The 16,552-nt window shown below is 42.1% G+C and overlaps 2 protein-coding genes across 5 annotated transcripts; one reads left to right on the top strand and one right to left on the bottom strand.

The window, feature by feature from the left end:
• The first annotated feature begins 140 nt into the window (after positions 1-140).
• LOC108235278 (serine protease HTRA2, mitochondrial) lies at positions 141-5,064 on the top strand. Of its 3 annotated transcripts, none has more exons than XM_017415202.3 (8): positions 145-798; positions 1,863-2,067; positions 2,706-2,900; positions 3,054-3,086; positions 3,804-3,912; positions 4,012-4,081; positions 4,169-4,264; positions 4,361-5,064. In XM_017415202.3, exons 1-8 carry the CDS (start codon positions 380-382, stop codon positions 4,527-4,529), a joined length of 1,296 nt encoding a protein of 431 aa, XP_017270691.1. In that variant the 5' UTR covers positions 145-379; the 3' UTR covers positions 4,530-5,064. The 3 variants fall into 3 exon arrangements, with proteins under 3 accessions (XP_024860503.1, XP_017270691.1, XP_017270683.1); XM_017415194.3 differs by having other exon boundaries at positions 148-798; positions 1,860-2,067; XM_025004735.2 differs by having other exon boundaries at positions 141-798; positions 3,804-4,081.
• On the bottom strand, positions 4,871-16,308 carry hif1aa (hypoxia inducible factor 1 subunit alpha a). 2 transcript variants are annotated; one of them, XM_017415181.3, is made up of 15 exons: positions 16,059-16,308; positions 10,073-10,263; positions 9,584-9,735; positions 9,354-9,438; positions 8,910-9,019; positions 8,347-8,549; positions 8,104-8,210; positions 7,864-8,011; positions 7,479-7,774; positions 7,179-7,384; positions 6,965-7,087; positions 6,531-6,778; positions 6,329-6,428; positions 6,157-6,247; positions 4,871-6,071 (listed from the first exon to the last, which is right to left on the bottom strand). In XM_017415181.3, the coding sequence occupies exons 1-15, from the start codon at positions 16,088-16,090 to the stop codon at positions 5,908-5,910; spliced, it is 2,256 nt and encodes a 751-aa protein (XP_017270670.1). In that variant the 5' UTR covers positions 16,091-16,308; the 3' UTR covers positions 4,871-5,907. The 2 variants fall into 2 exon arrangements, with proteins under 2 accessions (XP_017270670.1, XP_037833675.1); XM_037977747.1 differs by lacking the exons at positions 9,584-9,735; positions 10,073-10,263; positions 16,059-16,308 and adding an exon at positions 9,535-9,576.
• Positions 16,309-16,552: the final 244 nt, after the last annotated feature.

Genomic DNA, 16,552 nt, shown 5'->3' on the forward strand with positions numbered 1-16,552 from the left:
TAAAGCGTAGAAGAAGGACAGCGGCGGCGAATATTTCGTTATCTTAATTTAACACAATTATTCAATAGAATTTACCAGTTGGTGGCGGTAATGCGCCAAATTTGTTGTTTGCCAACCGCCAATAAAAATCTAAGAAGAAGAAGAAGAAGACATCGGCGGCGCATGCGCAGTTTTAATTTCCTCAGTGCGATAGTTGTCGGTGTTTGGACGAGAAAATGAGCGATTTGTAAAGGGAGTATTATGTTTCGTTTGTTTTTATTAACTTAGACAAAGTCAATGTTAACACTAGTGCGAAGAACGTCCATTAGTTTGCATGTTTGGATGTAAAGTGTTGTTTTTTCCGGGTTGAAATTCTCAAACTGTGACCGAGTGATACAACATGGCAGTGAGTTCTGTCAGTAGGTGTTTTCTGTCGGTATTAAGGACACAGTGTCAGAGCCGCGGGGCTCACGCTCCGGGACTGAAGGCAGTCAGCCGGGTGTCTTCTGTTGTGGTTTGTCGAAATGGAGACCTTGAAGGAAGACCCCCAGCTTGGGAAGGAGGAGGTCGGAAAGGCAGCTCGTCCCTGTTGAGGTCGATGTCTTTGGGTTTGGGGATCTTCGGCGCGGCGCTTCTGGACAGCCGGAAGGACGAGCAGGGAGACACTAAATCACCTGGAGGCTTTCTTGGACTTATTCTGCCCTCTGCTCGTTGTGCTCAGCCCTTCAAACCCGACAGCCCCCGCTACAGATACAACTTCATAGCAGATGTAGTGGAGAAGTCCACCCCAGCTGTTGTTTACATTGAAATCATGGGCAGGTGAGGCAAAAAAGTATTCAGCTCTTTAAAACTATCTCTGCAAAACTTTTAAAGAATATTCCTACTGGAAATACCCATTTGGTCTTTGAGCCTGATATATGTTAATATACTAAATGATAAATTTGGAGTATTAATACAAAGGCACCTTAATAATCAGGAAGTTGGTGTCATTTAATAGCTTGTTTCACGATTTTCTCTTCATCAGATCTGGCATGTAAATACAGTATGAAGTATGCACAACTAAAGTGCATGTACATAAGAAATCTCAAATATAGTTCAAATACTGAGGTTATTTTCAGCACTGATGTGTCACAACAAGTTAGTAAATATTTATCTGATGAAATTAGTCAGTTTCCACCGAAGAATGTGTCTGATTACACAATAATTTTATGATCGGAAACTGAAATATCCAGTGCATTAATCAGGCTAAAGTCTGATTTTACTATTTATAAATATCCCTAACATGACACGGATCATGAAAAAAATATTTATATTTGCTTAAAATGATCAAATAAACCTCTGATTTATGTTGAGTAACTTTAATAATCTGTTGATTATTTTAAAAAACACATAAACCAAACTATATACAGGGTTCTTATGGAGTTTTGAGGAGTGTGGAGACTTATCCAGGTCTGGAAAAACATAAAAAGGAGTATGGAAAACATCTGTATTTCAAGACTAATGCATTTTCTAAAAGATGGAAATCTAGATAAAACAAACAAAAAAAGAACTAATATATGTATTTGTCCACATTTATTGTATATAAAACACTGATAGCTTGTATAACTTGACATAGTTAATGTTTTGGCAAGGCAAATAACATAAACTGCAGTTGTAGGAAGTTGTTGTAAAACCAGTAAGCTTCATTTTTGTTGTAAAAGAAAAGCTCCTCATATCAAGTCTTACCAACCATAAAAGGGATACAGAAGACAAAGGTCACTGAAGTGACTTTCTATACGACATTTTAAAAGTTTAGGAAGTTAAAAAAATGTTTGTTTCCTTTCTTTTCTTTGGATATGATGCATTTTACTTCCAGTCTAAAAGCTGCCTTTGTTCTCTAGCAGAAATCCATTCTCAGGAAGAGATGTCCCGGTGTCAAACGGCTCGGGTTTCATCGTCAGCAGCGATGGCCTCATCATCACCAACGCTCACGTCGTGGCCAACAAGAGAGGAGTCCAGGTGAAGCTCACCAACGGAGACACGTACAGCGCCACCGTGCAGGACGTCGATCCCGAGGCAGACATCGCCACCATCAAAATCACCCCAAAGGTCAGCAGAAAATACAGTTTAGTGTTTGTACAAATGAAGGTGGGAGCCGAGGGTTAAGAGTATCACTGTAACAGAATCAGGGAAACAAAATACAAATATTAGATGTGGCATAATTAATCGCAGACAGAAAACTAGAGAAATCTGATGGTTCACACTTTTAAAGTCAGGTTGATTCATCAATCAGCGAGTGACAGCTGTGAGAGCGCTTTTATTGTATTTTACATTTTTAAACTTTGTGTTTATTTTGTGTCCTTGCATTCTTCCTGAGACTTGTTAGATGGCAAAAGCCCCTCAGATTTACAGGATATAAATTAGTCACAAGATTCAGAAACTTTTTTTACTGTACATAATGTATAAAGTGTTTAGTGTCATCAGTTTGATCCTCCTCTTGTTTGTCCGGTGAAGAAGGAATGTAGCTTCTAAAATAAGTCTGGTATTCACACAATCTGCAGAAATAGGCTCATGTTTTACCTATTAGGACAAGTAATGTGGTCTTTAGTTTGACCTGAAATCTGTCCTCCATAATAGATCAGGGAACTCAACCATCAGTCATATTAATGAAGAAAACTTGGGGCAAAGATAAAGTGGGGAGCTCTGTTCTCGCAATCCCTCATCGTCTCCTCTCTCCTGGCTCGTAGAACCCCCTGCCCACGCTCAAACTCGCTCAGTCGTCCGACGTTCGACAAGGGGAGTTTGTGGTCGCCATGGGAAGTCCGTTTGCTCTGCGAAACACAATCACGTCAGGGATCGTCAGCTCGGCTCAGAGAGGCAGCAAGGAGCTGGGCCTGTCAAACTCCAACATGGAGTACATCCAGACGGACGCAACCATCGATGTGAGTACCTCGAAATTCATCTGTAGATGTTCCTTTAACTCTTTTTAACGGTACTTGCATATTTCTAAATATAAACCTATTAGAGTTGCTCTGCTTCAGTTGTAGTTTGTTTCTTCACGTCAGATGGGACTAATTCTCTAATTCTCTTTGCAGTTTGGGAACTCTGGAGGTCCTTTGATTAATCTGGTGAGTCACAGTTCCCGCTGAAGTCTTCATACATACACACATGTATGTATATATAAGAAGTATGAATTGCAGAGTTACCTGGTTTATACATTACCTGGTCATGAGATCTATTTTCCTTTCACAAACAAACCCTTTGTTTCCTGGACACACCCATCAACACTGATCCTGCTTGTGGAAAATGTAAATAAACCCTCAGAGCTAAAAGGATAGTTCCGTTTAGCAAACTGACTCGAAACACAAGCAAAACATGTTTTTTGCCATTTAAGAATGTCAATATTTTCACTGTATTTAGGGTATTTTTACCTCAGCCTGTCCTTCCCAGCAGGCATTAAAAGCCACCAGACTCCCTTGACAAATAAAGTAACTTTACCACAAATAGCTCCCTGGTTTAGTGATTGTTAGTTTTGAATCATGAAATGATGTGGATTATATATGCTGTTTTTGATTTATAGCTAAGCTGGAAGAAGCTAATTTTGGTAACATGTAGTTCTTGTTTGTAGTTTAAGATTAGGTGAATATTTAACCACATGTTTACAAAATTAGATTAAGTCAAACCCATTTAATTGTCTTTAACTTGCCCTGCAGATTTATTGTAGTGAAAACAGTAATGGTGTTATTTTTGGACCACCTGGTTGAATCATCTATTAGTTTTCTGACATCTTTTAAATGAGCTACCTCAAACAACATAATTTTTTTACGAATATCTGCTCTCATCAGGACGGGGAAGTCATCGGGATAAACACCATGAAGGTCACTGCAGGGATCTCGTTTGCTATTCCCTCTGATCACGTGAGGCGTTTCCTCGATCAAGCGGCAAAAAGAAAAAGTAAGCTTGGACAAAGAATTGACAGCTTTAGGATTTCATTCAGACTGTCCCTCTTTTTTTTAAAAAAAAAGGTTCTTTATTTTCTCGTCCTTCTTTTAGCTTCCCGGTTTGTTGAATCAGGAACGAAGCCCAGATACATCGGCGTCATGATGCTGACGCTGACACCAAGGTAAAAAAAGGCCCGTGGTGTGCAGGAAGCTTGCAGCAGCTGCAGGTGTTTGACGCCATTTTGTTTTTGTTTTTTTGTCTATTTTAGCATCATTGCTGAGCTGAAGATCAGAGACCGGTCCTTCCCGAACGTGACACACGGTGTCCTGATCCACAGAGTCATCGCCGGCTCACCGGCCAACAGGTGAACCGTTTCGCCTCGAGAATGTTTAACGCCCGTGACGTCTTTGGTTACGTACGGATTGCTCATCGACGCATGCTGCTGTCGCACTCGTTTCAGAGCTGGCATGCTCCCAGGAGATGTGGTGGTGGAGATAAACGGGGTGAAGGTGAAAACCTCGGAGGAGATCTACAAGGCAGTCCGCAGCAGCAGCAGCAACATTGCCCTGCTGGTGCGGAGGGAAAATGAGCTGCTGCAGCTTCGGGTGACTCCTGAATACATCGAGTAACACTGTAAACCTTCATGTCAGCTGTATGAACTGATGAACACATTAATGAGGAGAAAAACTGTGAAACCTAATAATAACTGTGGTCAAATGGATTTCCTTTTGACTGAATGTGAGATTTTAATCACTCCAGTGTAATGATTTTTACTACTACACAGACAGTTATTCCTGCCAGTTTAAGAAATGCTTTTTTTCTTAAAATATTCGTCATTTCTCGAACTGCTCGGCGCATTAAATAATTTATGCTTGAGTTTTCAGGTCATTTTAATCCTCGCAAACCCAATCTACAACCAAAAAAGAAAAAAGCATCAAGTGTAAAATAAAAATCATCCTTGAAAACAGTGCACCTTTTTTTAAAGCCATTTATTGTTAAACAGCAAAAAGAAGCATGAGAGACTCAACACTATGGCAAAGAGACATGGTATTAAAATGACTACCATTAAGTGAGTAAATAAGTCTGTCAAGTCACAAATCTTGCTATGATGACGATTATGAGCAAAAAAAAAAAAAGATTGATTATTTTTTAAATTGCTTTGAGCATACGTCACGTGATCGAAGACATGAAGTCGCTTCATGTAAAAAAAAGAAAAAAAAATCCCAATCCTGGATGAGAAAGTAAATAAAAGTGAAAAAGCTCCTCACAGATTTCACTGAGCCATGAAGCCATACTGAGTACATTTTAAATGTCCCTGGTATATGTACAGTAACACACACTTACAGTAAAATAATAAAGTGACATGTACTGGACTGCTACACAATTAAACATATTCAGCTCAAAGACCGCTATTAAATGGAGAGAACATTCAAACCTCTTAGGGTTCAAACATGGTTTTTACTTTTGGACTAAAGACATCTTTTAAAAGGTACAAGTACTACAACATACAAGTATGGGAGGACAAAAAATAAAATTGTTCATATTCCATTAAATCTACTTTTAAAAAGGTTTCATATATATTGCTGGTAATATTTAAATTTTTTTCTTCTTAAGAAAATAGAAGTTGTGCGACTGAAGCTTACAATACACTGCTGGCAGTAGCGCCAGGTTCTGTGGCGACCCGCTGGAGAAGGGTCATCTGTCAAGGCGCTGTGTGCTGAGAGACTCCCCGGAAGAGGAGGGAAAATAAAATAATAAAATAAAAAATAAACTATTCAATATCTTAATGATGCCTGAATCCCTTGCACCAAAACCGAGATGCTGCTATGGTGTTTGTCACGGTGGAATGCTGCAAATATCAAATAATGTGCACAAACAGCAGCCGAACTATAGTCGAAACTCATACTGTAGATACATAAATAAGTGGCAGTGGGGTTGGGTCGGTGGGAGTGACAATGTGAGGGACTAATTGTAGTGCCCAGTCTAGTCCGGCAGTGAAGTACTGACTCAGTTGACGTGGTCCAGAGCGCGCAGCAGCTCCTCGCCCTGCAGGAGGTACTGACGACCCTGTAAGGGGGCGTTCACCTCGCAGTCGTAGCTGGTGAGATGCGGCAGGGTGAAGAGGGGGCCGGCGCCGTCCGAAGTGGTGCCGAGCAATCGACTCGCCATGTCTTAAGACGTAAAGAGACTGTTATGACAACCTCAATGTCACGCTTTCGGCGACGATTGATCGCAGCAAAGATCTGGTTTACTCACCTGAAGGGAGTAGAAGTACGGTCGTAGCTGCTCCCGGCTCTGTCGCCTTCAGCTTTTTGCCCTTCTCAAGCTGCTCTTGGGGCAAACTTCCCTGATTTTAAAAAAACAAACATTAATTACAGATGTTAAAGTTAAGCTCTACAAATGAATTCGATCCTGTTATCAGACAAACCTGCTCAATCATCTCTTTTAATTCGCTCAGTTTTCTTTTGCGCGGCGTGTTCTGAGCTGCCAGATTTCTGACGGACACGGCTTTCTCCATCTCTGGAGTCCTGCAGCACAACAATAATGGCGTTTATCTAGCTTTCCATGAAAGTTAAATGAATGTGATATGTTTTAAACAAAAAAAGAAGGTGGCATTTTGGAGATTGTACCTAGCCAAAAGGATGATGGTGGGAGACGGCGAGCTGACGGGCTCTGAGGAAGCTGTGTGACTGTCAGACGGGCTGAACAGAGAGTTGGGATAGCTGCGGGCTTCCTGTTTGACGAGGACGGGGGAACTTTCGGAGGATTTGACTGGTCCACAAGTTAGAGGCTCCTCTGGAGTGAGGCAGCGCAGCTGGAAGTCGTCATCCATGGGGATGTAGGGCGCCAGCATCTCCAGGTCCAAGTCCTCCATTGGCTGAAGGGGAAGACATTAGTTTTATTATTCATTTCAGTTGTGAGGGAGAAGGGACATGAACGCCTATGGTTATGGTATTTTACCATGCAGGTTTTTGGAGGAAGATGACATGAAAATACATTTAATCAATCAAAATATTAAGACCTCTAGCTGACTCACAGTATACACACAAGTGTACAACCATACCTGTGTGTTGAAGGGGGGTTTGGACTCCGGGTCGATGGCAAAAAACTTCTCCACCAAGTCTAGTTTGAAATCTGAGTTCATGTCTGAATCCATTGGGAAAGAAAAGCCCAAAGGACCGTTAGCCTGAAACGAACAAAACGTCACAGTTTTAGTTTTAGCTTCCACCGAAAATGAGTTAAGTGGCAAAATAGCAGCTGTAATAAATGTATTTTACCTCAGCAGAACCGTGGGGAGGAGAAGTGGTTGGGGACGGAGCAAAGCGCTCGGACTTTACCTCCTCAGCGGGGGTGTTGGCGGCAGTAAAAGGCTCGCTGGGGGGCAGGGGGGACAGAGGCAGGGTCAGCTTGTCGCTTGTGGAGGGCAGCACGACGTCGTTGTAGAGAGGGACGTCCTTCAGCACGTGCACGTCCGATTCTGCACCTGACGGTGAATGCAGATCACGGTTTGTTTTTAAACACAGATATAAACAGGTTTATGATGCGCATCGATGTTCTACGACTACGTGGACACTAACCGGGAGAGCTGAAGTCCAGGGAGATGATTGTGTCCCCAGCTGCTGGTGCCAGCAGGGTGAGCGCCTCGGAGTTATGCTTAAACCGTTCGTACAGGCTACCCACCGGCTCGGGCTCCACCATATCTGTAAAGAGCTTGACCACATCCAGTTCTGGGCTCTTCTCCTCCTTCCCCACCCGGATAGTGATGCTGCTCTCAATCTCGACCTGCTCTTCCTCCTGTTCTTCCTTCTTCTTCACTGGCTTCACATCCTCAGTCTGCTCCAAAGACAGGATTAATTTGTCCTCCTGGATCCCACTGTTAAACAAATAAAATGCAAAACCAGTCTTCAAATATTACTTTTAGGGGAGTAGGACACAGAACTGGTTAAAGAGGCCTTTTAGTACCTGAGCACAAAGTTGACACAGACAACACACTGTGGCTGTGAGTTCTTGTTGTTGTAGATGACAGTGGCCTGTGTTTCCACCCACACAAAGCCCCCTCTTTTCGCCAACATTCGGTACTGACCCGTGGTGACCTGGCCCTTAGCAAACACTGAGAACAATACAACAAAAAACAAAACTGTTTGAACGGAGGAAGGGTTTACTTCATTCAGCCGAAGTTCCAAGACTTGTTGTCTAGCTTACGGTGGTGGTGAGTCTTGGTTAGATGGTCCGAGTCCAGAGCGTGGTAATACTCATACACAGAACGGTGCAGCAGGTCCTCTGGATCATAACCCATGAGTTCAGTGATCCTGTGCAACAAATAAAAATAAATTATTTTGTAATTCCCACTTTGAACACCAGGGGTCTCTGTGTGACAACGAGCAAGGAACCGACTAAAAGATCACCAAAACCTTAAGAATATTTACTCATGACGGCTAAACCTACCTCTCGTCACAGTATGTGAACTTCATGTCCATCGTGTGGCGGCTGAGGAAGGTCTTTGTGTCCAGAGGGACCTCGATGTTGGACGGGTGAGGGATGGGGTCGCAGATCAGGACCAGGTAGGGGACCAAAGGCTCCTTCTGCCCCTCGGCGGTCTGCTCAGCCTGGCTGTCGTGAACGTGGACGTGACCCGAGCAATGAAGCACCTGCAGGAACAAGGCGGGCGGGCGGGCGGNGGGGGGGGGTCACATCTTCAAAACACTTTGACCGTGGACAGTTCAATTCTAAAATATATATTTTTAAGTTTACAAAGAGCACACCATCTGTCATCATGCAGCCTTTTTATTTCCTGAGACAAGATGTCCTGCAGCTTCAAAACAGACCAGGCATCCAGTTACTAACAGGTTAATAGAATTAATAAAAGGACAATAAAGTTGCTGCTTTCAGCGTGGGGTTTTATCAAGCTCTAGTTTTAGTGAAATCTGATTAACCTGGACAGTAGTTGTCCACAGATCATGAACAGGCGTGCGTTAAAACGTGACACAGTGCGTTTCCCTGTAGCCTACCTTCCATGTAGCTGACTTGACGTTGACGGTGCGGCCCCTGCTTGTGAGGGTGCACTTCATCCGGACAAAGAAGCTTCGCTCTGTATTTGGTTCCTTGACTTTCTTGGAGCCTAAAATCACAAAAAAAAAAAGGTACGGAGCCTCGGTTAATTGAAGTAAACCTGAAATTTATGTTGCTTTCACATAGTGGAGTGTTGTTTTTTTAAAACATTTAGCAAACTGCCAAAGTTAGGATTTGCATAAAGAGGAGACGTTAGGCTGTAAAGCTGCATTGTGGTGAGCTACAGAGAGATAAAAAGGAAGTAGTGTTACCAGCAGAGACAGCTGAGACAATATCAGTGTGTAGAGACGCAGCAAATGAAGCACGAATAGACCTGACTCAGAGCTCTGTGTGCCTCTGTTTCTGTCAAAAGCTGCATTTTTTTTTCGTCCCACACTGCTCACCTGTTCTGTAGATGAGCATCTCTCTCAGCTCCTCCTGATCGCAGGGATGTGTGAAGTCAAACACACTGTGTCCAGTCAGGTCAAACTATAAAACACACACAAACCAAAACGGCGACTTTAGAGTCTGACAGTTCACATATAATCTGAATGTGAAGTTAGCAGCGTATCTTGTGTGGCATACAGTGGTTATTCCTTTCCTCTGACACATACGGGGGTCATTTCAGACCAACCTGTGCGAGGCCAAGGCACTTGCTGACGTTCTCGGACAGATAGATCATATCTCCATCTTCAGACAGCACCATCAGAAAGCCCTCCAGTGCCTTTAGGTAGGAGCTGTTCAGCTGGATGTCGAGCTCCGTTTGCTCCGCTACCACTGGCTCTTCTGGAGGAGATAACAAGAAAGAGGAGGAAGGCGATAAGGCAAACTGGTCAAAAACATCTGCAGACTCCCACAGGGGAGAAAAATAAGCCACAGGTGTGTTTGCAGAGCCATCTATACGTGTGTGTTTCAGCAGATTATTCAGTACTTTCCCTCCTTTTCCACTCACTCTTTGTGTCTCGAGTAAGATGGCCTATACTACATGTAGGTGTATTTTAAATCTGCACAACAGATGGAACTAATCTGAAGCCAACTTGAAGAAAACAAATGATAAAGAAGCACAAGCCTGCAGTTACAGAGGCTAAACGGTCTATAATCAGCTGTAACTACAGACACTGACCGATGCAGAGTAGTTTCCTCATGCGCAGGTAACTGATGGTCAGCCTCATGATGGAGGCCTTGTCCAGGCTCGAGCTGGTGCTGTGGGGGAGGGGCAGCTCCTTGGCCAGCTCGTAGAACACCTCCGACTCCTTCCCACGGCGGCATCTCGCTGCGTCCCTCGATTTCTCCTTCCTGCGCTCCGAGCTCACCCTGCAGGAGACAGACAGGCGGTGGATGAGCCGCTAGACGCACGAGAGCAAACATCCATGGTTTCTAACCGAATCCCGGTCTGCAGGGGCTGAAGCCAGCAGCTGGAGCCTTCAGCAAGCCGCCTTATGACACCAGCCACTGTCTGAAGCCCTGAAAGACACATTCACCGAGATGGACATCTGCACCTGGCCGACGGCCAAGACAAACAGAGCCCACATACTCAAGTGATTTGTCAGGAAAGAGTTATCTGTGTTTTGGTGAAGAGCTCAGCTGCAGCACAACGATCGCGGTCACACGAACAAGCTTGGTCAAACAAATCTGCAGGGACAGGCGTTGAGAAAAGGTGAACACACGCAAGGCAAACATTACAGAGTGGGTTATTTAATCGGAGCAGATCTCAGATGTGCTCATTGCTCCTGTACCGGATTCTCTTTTGCATGTTTTCGGGGCAGTTATCAGAGGCCTGGTTTCTGGGGCAGACTGTAAACAAGATCTCAAGATAAGTGCTCTTTGAAGCAGGCTTTAAATGGCGTAATGCAAGTCACTATGAAAACCATCTGAAGGGCTTTAAACTTCTGCACGGACTCAAACATTTTACAGAGTTGTCGAGCCAGGTCTACCGCTTACGTCACCTTTAACTAAAAAAAGCAACGTAGTAAGACGTTAACATGACCACCGTTTAGTCAGTCTTGCTGCGAACTGCGCCTCAGGAACTCCAAACACATTTAGATGACAGTGGAGCAGCATCACAACTAAATGGACAACAGCTTAAAAGCCCCCTGCTATGAAAAGCACACCTAATTGACATTGATCTGGTACGCACTTACAGCGCTGACCAAGGGCATATTGTTATTTAGAGCCTCCCCGGCCTGAAAATAGACCAGCTGACTAAAATTAGTCTGCTGCAAATGACAAACTGGGAGGCTACGTTTCACGCCGAAGCTTTCCATTACATATGTGATGTGCAAACAGCTCTATAACAGAAATAATTGTTCCTATGAGGTTAAAAAGAGTCTCAGGTCTGAGCCAGATCATTGTCTCTAAGGAAGTCACAAACCTGGTCTGATCTAAGCCGGTGAAAAACAAGCAGGTCCGAACTTTCTTCTGCTGATATTTATACATATCCAACTATTGACAAGCCACAGAGGCACTTTAAATGCTTCTCTGCCAACACTTTTAATAAATAATCATTTGTTTACTCCCATAGGACACTTAGAATATCTCAGTATTAGGAGTGGGAGGTAAAAAAAATATATTTTTTTTGAATGCACTGCATTGCGGACACGGAAGATTGAATCAATTTTCAAATGTCAAAAACCTATTTTGTTTAGCCATTTGTCCCTGACGAGTTACCGTAGATTCCTGTAGTCGAAACATGTTGCAGTAAACCCGTGTTTTCATATCTTTTTTTAATCTTTTCTTCACCAAACCCTGAAAATAGTAGCCTTTAGTAATGAATCTGAAACGTCTGATTTGTGGATAAATTTCCAGCTTTAACTTTTCTATAATGATGTCAATGTTAAGATAGCAGATTCTGATTAATAGGGTATTTTGACATATATTTTGTGCACTTTTTATTTGCCATAAAAATATAAACGTCAGTGTAAAATAAGCCATAGTCATTTAGATTTCAAGGTAATCAGTTTGCATGAATAATCATTTTATAAATCACACTGTAGCCCTCTGAATTCTAATCGAATCAAAAATGAGCCTAAATAACTTTTACTTTGCACTCAAAATGAAGATAATAAGTATGTAGTAACAGCCCAGATCAGCTCTATATGGAAATCCTATTAAAAAAATTAATAAAACATCCTGTAACTCATCAGCACAGGACAGAACCACTGTGAATTACTATTAAATCAAATATAAGCAGCTCTGATAAACATCTGCAGGTAGAGAACGCATCTATACATTAATTTAAGCTACAATAAAAACACTTGTTTTAAAATCCAAACCAAGGATCCTATTAGATCTGATAGATTTATGTGAAATATGCAGTGAAAACAAAACCGCTCAGCAGAGAGGCCACCGTTACGTAACGCTGCTAATCCACAAAGTCATGCTCACACAGCAGTTCTCCGCTTCGCATTTTTAGTTTGCAGCTCCAAGCCTGCACCGTCAAAGACTTTGTTTCGTTAACGAGGGTTTGAAAGTCAACATTAAAGTTTGCAGATGTGGCAATGTGGACTTCAGGCTGAAGGAAGGAGAGGGGAGGAAAAAAAAAAAAAAAAATCACCTTTACCAAAGCTACCGGAGAGTTGCTTGTTGATTCTGTTACAAGGGGCTGACCTATTTTACAAGGGGAATGCTCTCCCTATCGGCCAGTCCTGATGTGGGAGACGATAAACACGCTCTCATTATATAATCCAGTTTGAAGAAGGGTTACTACACTCACACAGAAGCAAATAAAAAATAAACCCATTCTGCATTCAATGAAAGCTCTATAACAATCAGGCAATTTGAGTTTTCTTCTGTGAAGCTGCTATAAACTACTCAATCTTATAAACTGAATAATGGCGTTACAGCCTGAATAATCGTATATTTTCCTTTTTGTTATGCAGCTCAGTAAAAAGCTGCAAATAAAGACATGCTCTTCCTGAATCTAGCCGTTATGCATTTGCCTGTATGACACCCAAAGATATAACAAGATGCAAGAAATACAAGAACGTAAAAATTAGGAAAAGCTTCCAAGTTCAAAGTGTTAGTCACTCCAAGGCAAACTATTTGCTCCGGTGGGATAAGGAGCATTTCCTCAGCATTTTTTTAAATGCAATTATTCAAGTGCACGGAGAGGCATACTAACGACATTCTTAATGAGGTGTTTTGTGTATTTACAGAGAAATCAGCTGCTGTTCCATCAGGGGTATTCACCAACAAACGCGCTCAAAACGAGACACGGTGTCAATCATTAAACAAGAAAAAGCTTCCACATTTCCAGTTTGAGTTTAGTTTCATGTGACGCTGGTACAAACTAAATAACTTTTACTTTCGTCTTCCTGTATGTTGACAATCCACCAAACATTATTTCCACTAATTTGATCAAACTATACTGAGGAAACTAAACCAACAGACAAAAACAATGATTAACCTAACTTTAGTGTGGATTACAACACACTGCATAAACTAATATTGTATATTATTTTAGATCTAGGCATAGGCAAGGTGTGCAATACAAAGAGACAACTTAATGTAAAACTAATTGTGTTTTTTTTTTCCCCTCAGCAGACTGCTAATTAGTTCAAGGAAGGGAAGACGAATATGTACTGAAATACTTTTTTCATACATCCTTCCTTGGATTGTTTGGGACACACTGTGAATTCCTAACTGTGCTAAATTTATTCATCAGGACAGGAAAAAGAAAATGTTTCCAGATGCACATAACTGTGGCACAGCTTTGTATCTTTGTAAACTGGTAAATGACCACAGCAGATGTTTTCTCATGGAACATCTTCACCAGCTTTTTATTTATTTTTATCCGTTTCAATTACTTGTGTTTGTCAGGATTTCACTTTCAACGCTCGTGGAGCCTAAATTTCTATTAGTAATCAAACATATTCAAGGGTGACTCAAGGGTGAACACATTTTCGTTATCAACCACAAACCAAAACATGCCTGCGCTCTGTTTCAGCAGGCAACCCGTTTTTTTTGTTTTTTTTTTTCAAGTTGAAACCGGCCTGCTACTCGAATACCTCAGAGCAACCTGCTAATTGTCAACCACTGAGGCTGCACACATTTGGCCACTCCTATTGACGTCAAGCCCCGGTGATTAAGGGATGAGGCACAAGCATTACCAGCACACCTCAAAGAAAGCAGTTAAAACTACATTGAACCAGCCTACGACACAAAACAATGCTGACCCTTCGCCAAGAAGGTCTAAACGGAGGGAGATTTCAAAGGAGTGAAGCCCCCCGGAGGGGTGACTAAATAAAACACCACCGGAGCAAAAGCTTGAAATAAACAAGGTCAAGAACTACAGGTCAAATGCAATCATGAGACCTTTTAATTTAAAAGTGAACAAGCCTATTTTACAGCATCAATCCTTTAAAAAAAAGGCCATTTTGTATTCCCCCTTCCCTTCACTCCTGCGACTCTAGAGCTATCACTTTTTAACACTTCCACTTCCTTCGTCGTTTCTTTTCGAAACCTGACAAGATAACGTGCAGGTCTTGGCACCGCTTTTAACCAACATGACCACCTTCTTCCTGCTGCAAATGGATCAGTCATGGGCCTAAACGGGAACTGGGACCGATATTTGGCAGAACGTGAGCTCTGCGTGTGAAACTGCAAGTCACCGCAATTTAGTGGATCTAGAAGAGACGGGTAAAGAAAAAGCTCAAACAGGGTTCGAGCGAGGTTATTATCCTCTCCAGAAGCGACTAATGGAAACCTTTTCAAATGATTAGGCTCCACCGTAGATTTGATTTGTTGTAGGGCAGCTTGGACAAACAGCTGGGGCTTCACAATATTTTGATCCTGTAACGTGATCCCGATGTGTGGAAAGCCACACCACCAGATCCCTGCTATCAAGTGGGGCAAACCATTTCAAACACGCCGCATTAAAAAAAAAAAAACAACTGAAACTGTTATAATCAATGGGAGAAGCCGTCCAATTATTTAAGAGAATCTCCTTTGTCTCAGAAGCATGCGCTTCTTCGGGAGTGCCTGGTCAAAATGACCAAATAATTTGATTATCCAAATTCCCACGACAAAGCACAAATAAAAAGCCACCTATGAAACGCATCAAATCTTTAGTGTTTGTTGCACTGAAAAATAGTTTGACTTTAATTATCAAAAATAAAAAAAAGAGTAAACACCTATTTTCATTCTTCACATCTAATTATGGTTTAACTGTAAAAAGTCAAACTATTAGAAATCCTTCAGTATTGCATTAATTGGACACAGGATGTGGCTTCAACATACACTTTACACAACAGAGGGTGAAAGTAGTTGTTAAAAAGTCATCTGAGGACAACTTATACAGGCCTGGTCTTGGCTCTGACTTGAACAGTGTTTTCCAGTAACAGAACCGGTTGCTATCCAGCACCTTGCCTTACAGGGTTTGCACTTAGCATTCCTTAAAAAAACAACAAAATAAAACTATTTATTTTGAGCAGCTAGATCTAATAATCAGCTGTGGTCAACACCTTCCTGACCTCCTGGTCAAAGTTAGCTGCCACTAATAAGCTGTTTCCACACTTTGCTGATGAGCAGAGTTAATCACCCCCATTTTATATAAGTCTTTTCCGCTGGATGGGCTCACAGTCTTATAAGCCAACCAAAATGAATTCACTCCTTTAAAATCGCTTTACATTTTAACAGAAATAGCCAACATCTTGCTCTCACGATCCCAGCAAAACAAAAACCTCCAGTGGTGTATTATTTACAGAATATAAAACTTAATGTGTCGGTCAAAAACAACGAGGAAGTCTCGGCTAGTCGCGTTTAAAATACGCAACAAGCACAGCAGAGGTAACTAAAACTATCTAACACAAATACAATCGGGCTAAAGCGATAAAATCAACCCAAATGTTAGTTAAATCGAACAAGTGCCTACATTTGACGAACTATTTAGCTGCGTTAGCCGCTTGCTAGCGGCTAACAGCTAGCAGTCAGTTCAGGCAAACGAAGCCGCAGTTAACCTTGAAATAAAGGCCGTTGTTGTCACGTGAGTTAACGGCAACTAAACCCAAACGAAACACCAAAGTTCAGCAGCTTTACTTTAAAATAAAAATAAATAAAATAATAAAGAGCGACATGAGCTAATTCGTAGCGCCGGCTGGCCGCGACGTTACCTTTTTTTTTCAGGTATGATTCCTGTGTCCATGTCAGGACGATTGGACTCGAGTCGAGCGTCTCTATCGGCGTCGAGCTGTATCCGGCTCGTCGAGAAATGAACCACAATCCCACGGGTTTTTTTTTTTTTTTTTTAAAGAAAGATGTTAATCCGTAGAGTTTCAAAGGGGGTTACATAAGAGCTCCTGTTGGGTATATTTCGTCCACCAAAAAAAAAAAAAAACCCAAACAAAAATAAACAAACTCTCAACAGCTAAAAACTGACGTTACTTGTATAAAAAATAGTGCCACGCTGGATGAGCGCTCTTTACTGAGACAATGTTGCCTCATGAAGGATCCCTGGCCCCTCCCACTGGCTCCGCCCATTGGCTCTTACCATTGGCTCCGCGGGGACGCGCAATCACATGATTTTTTACAACAGCGAGGACGCGCATAGCAGCTCATTCACTCCATAGATGATTCATATACACAAAAATATATATATTTTTATTAT

Source organism: Kryptolebias marmoratus, linkage group LG10 (assembly GCF_001649575.2).
Source record: "Kryptolebias marmoratus isolate JLee-2015 linkage group LG10, ASM164957v2, whole genome shotgun sequence".
NCBI lineage: Eukaryota > Metazoa > Chordata > Actinopteri > Cyprinodontiformes > Rivulidae > Kryptolebias > Kryptolebias marmoratus.

Excerpts from the sequence above, each read along its gene's own strand:
- LOC108235278 (XM_025004735.2), top strand. The coding sequence starts at position 380 with ATGGCAGTGAGTTCTGTCAGTAGGTGTTTTCTGTCGGTATTAAGGACA. Across the intron at positions 2,068-2,705 it reads CCATCAAAATCACCCCAAAG|AACCCCCTGCCCACGCTCAA; the intron begins GTCAGCAGAAAA and ends CCTGGCTCGTAG. Across the intron at positions 2,901-3,053 it reads AGACGGACGCAACCATCGAT|TTTGGGAACTCTGGAGGTCC; the intron begins GTGAGTACCTCG and ends TTCTCTTTGCAG.
- hif1aa (XM_017415181.3), bottom strand. The coding sequence starts at position 16,090 with ATGGACACAGGAATCATACCTGAAAAAAAAAG. Across the intron at positions 9,736-10,072 it reads GAGGAAACTACTCTGCATCG|AAGAGCCAGTGGTAGCGGAG; the intron begins GTCAGTGTCTGT and ends TATCTCCTCCAG. Across the intron at positions 6,429-6,530 it reads ACCATCATCCTTTTGGCTAG|GACTCCAGAGATGGAGAAAG; the intron begins GTACAATCTCCA and ends GTTGTGCTGCAG.